Source organism: Eumetopias jubatus, unplaced genomic scaffold (genome assembly GCF_037043125.1).
Source record: "Eumetopias jubatus isolate StellerSeaLion01/CBP00866 unplaced genomic scaffold, mEumJub1_p1.0 scaffold_1, whole genome shotgun sequence".
Lineage (NCBI taxonomy): Eukaryota > Metazoa > Chordata > Mammalia > Carnivora > Otariidae > Eumetopias > Eumetopias jubatus.
The window spans coordinates 50819104-50821198 of NW_028274807.1; the positions used below are offsets into that span (position 1 = coordinate 50819104).

At 38.3% G+C, this 2095-nt stretch overlaps 1 protein-coding gene across 1 annotated transcript; it reads right to left on the reverse strand.

Annotated features, from left to right (window-relative positions):
* Window positions 1–324: 324 nt before the first annotated feature.
* LOC114221094 (succinate dehydrogenase cytochrome b560 subunit, mitochondrial-like) lies at window positions 325–930 on the reverse strand. The gene is made up of 2 exons (XM_028119209.2): window positions 852–930; window positions 325–749 (listed from the first exon to the last, which is right to left on the reverse strand). Exons 1-2 carry the CDS (start codon window positions 928–930, stop codon window positions 325–327), a joined length of 504 nt encoding a protein of 167 aa, XP_027975010.2.
* Window positions 931–2095: the final 1165 nt, after the last annotated feature.

Consider the following 2095-nt stretch of genomic DNA (forward strand, 5'->3'; position numbering starts at 1 on the left):
TAGTGACCTCAGGCAGTGGCACCCTAAGCCCCACTCCCAGTCCCCATGGCAGAGGCCACAGAGCTGGCATTTGTTTTCACTGTCTCAGGATAAGGAGCCAAAAGCTGACCATCAGCACAAATCAATGCTGAATATGGAGAGAGAATGAGGGCTTCTAGGTCCAGAGTAGGTTGCAAGCTGGGGCAGGAAAAGAGAATTTTTGAGTTGTCCCATCTTTAGAAACAAGGGGGAAATGGGATTCTTTTCCACTGCTATGGTCCTATTAGCTACTCTACTGCTACTGAGCTCCAAGGTGATGTGCAAGCCCAAAAGGCTCTGAATAAATCAGGAGAACTTTGCCCTGGCTGGAGAAGGGATTAATATAGGAAGAGAGATCAATGAATCATTTATAGGAAGACCAGTGATGGGAACTTCAGCTCTTAACGTTGCTGTCAGCCCTGCAAAGGATAATCCAGTAAGAACCAAGACAACCACTCCAGACTGGTGTAACTGGGGAATCTTCAGGCCTTTCCCGAGGTCCCACATCAAGTGTTTGATCCCATTCCAGGTGTGATACATGAGAGGGAAGACAAGTGCAGATTTGGCTGTGTAGATCAGTGATCTCCCCAGACACAGGAACTTTACAAGTTCCAAATTAGATTGAAAGTTCCCAGGAACCAAGAGGGTCAACAAGCCAGAAAGAGAGACCCCTGTACTCAAGGCCATACCAGTACCACAGTGGCAAATGGATATTGCCATGGGAAGAGATCAACTGTAGATAGTGATATGCAGAGACAGAAGACAGTTTAAACTAGTATTCTTTTTCCAGAACCTCTCCATCTCTTCTGTGGCTGTAGTTCCCAAAGGAACAGCATTTCTGATACAGAGCCTAGGACTAAAATGGGCACAGAGACAATGACAGCCAACATGTGTCAACAAGAGTGCAGCCATCTTCTCTAATGATCTACTTTTAAATAACTGATTCGTGCTTTTGCATATCTGTTCTGCTTTTAAATCCATCTAGTCAATGTCTTTCCATTATTTTGGTTATTACATACTTAAATTCTAGAATTTTCTTTTTTTACATAGTCTGTGTTTCTCTACTGGAAGTCCTTTTGACAAACCACTACAATCATATTATTTCTTTAACTCCTTAATATAGTTTTCTTTAATTCCTTTAACATATTTATAAAAGCATCTATGAAGTCTGCTAAATCCAACATATTGATCCACTTAGAGACATTTTCTACTGACTGCTTTTTTCTTGACTATGGGGTCAACACTTTTCTGTGTCTTTGTATGCCTTGTAATTTTTGTTGTTGAAAATTAGACATGTTAGATAATATAACGTAACAACTTCAGACTCTTTATTTTTCTTACCTGAAGTTTTATTTTATTTTTTTTTTGTGACTTAAATTTATTGAATCTTTCCCCACATGGTATGCAGGTATTCATGTCACTGATCATTTTTTATTGTTATTATTTTTACACTTGTTAGTTAGAAGTTACCCCAGTGTCTGCATTGATTAGTTGTCAGATAGCTGAGTATTTTCCCCCTTCAAATATCTTGAGATTGTAAGGCTTCCTTTTCTGACAGAAGATTTTTATGTGGATTGGAGACAGTGTTCCTGTGATCAGTTAATTTTCAAGTCTGTCTGAGGCTTTTACTTTTTTCTGTGTCCTCTTGGGTTTTCCCTGTTTGTATGCAAAGTTCCCAAATTAGTGAGAGATGTATGCAGAACTTCCTCAGTGCTTCTTTAGTTTTCTTAGTTTTACTATGTCTCCATTAATTTTTTTTTTTTTTTTTTTTTTTTTTTTTTTTTTTGCCACTCAGGACATAGAGATTTATGCTTTACCGTGTGCCACTTACTGAGATTGAAATTTTGGAAAACAGAGTTATGTAACCTTTAACAGATGTTTTGATATTATTAAAAAACCAAACTCATATCTGAGTTCTTTAGGTCAGTAACAGTCTCATTTTATTTTCAAACTTTAAGGACATTTGGTGGGGGTGGGTAGGGAGGGAGACATGATTAGATTGGAATAGTCTGAGCCTTGATTCTGAAAGAGCTAAGTTTGAATCTTGGCTGCCAAGCTTACTTAATGTAGGAAAACA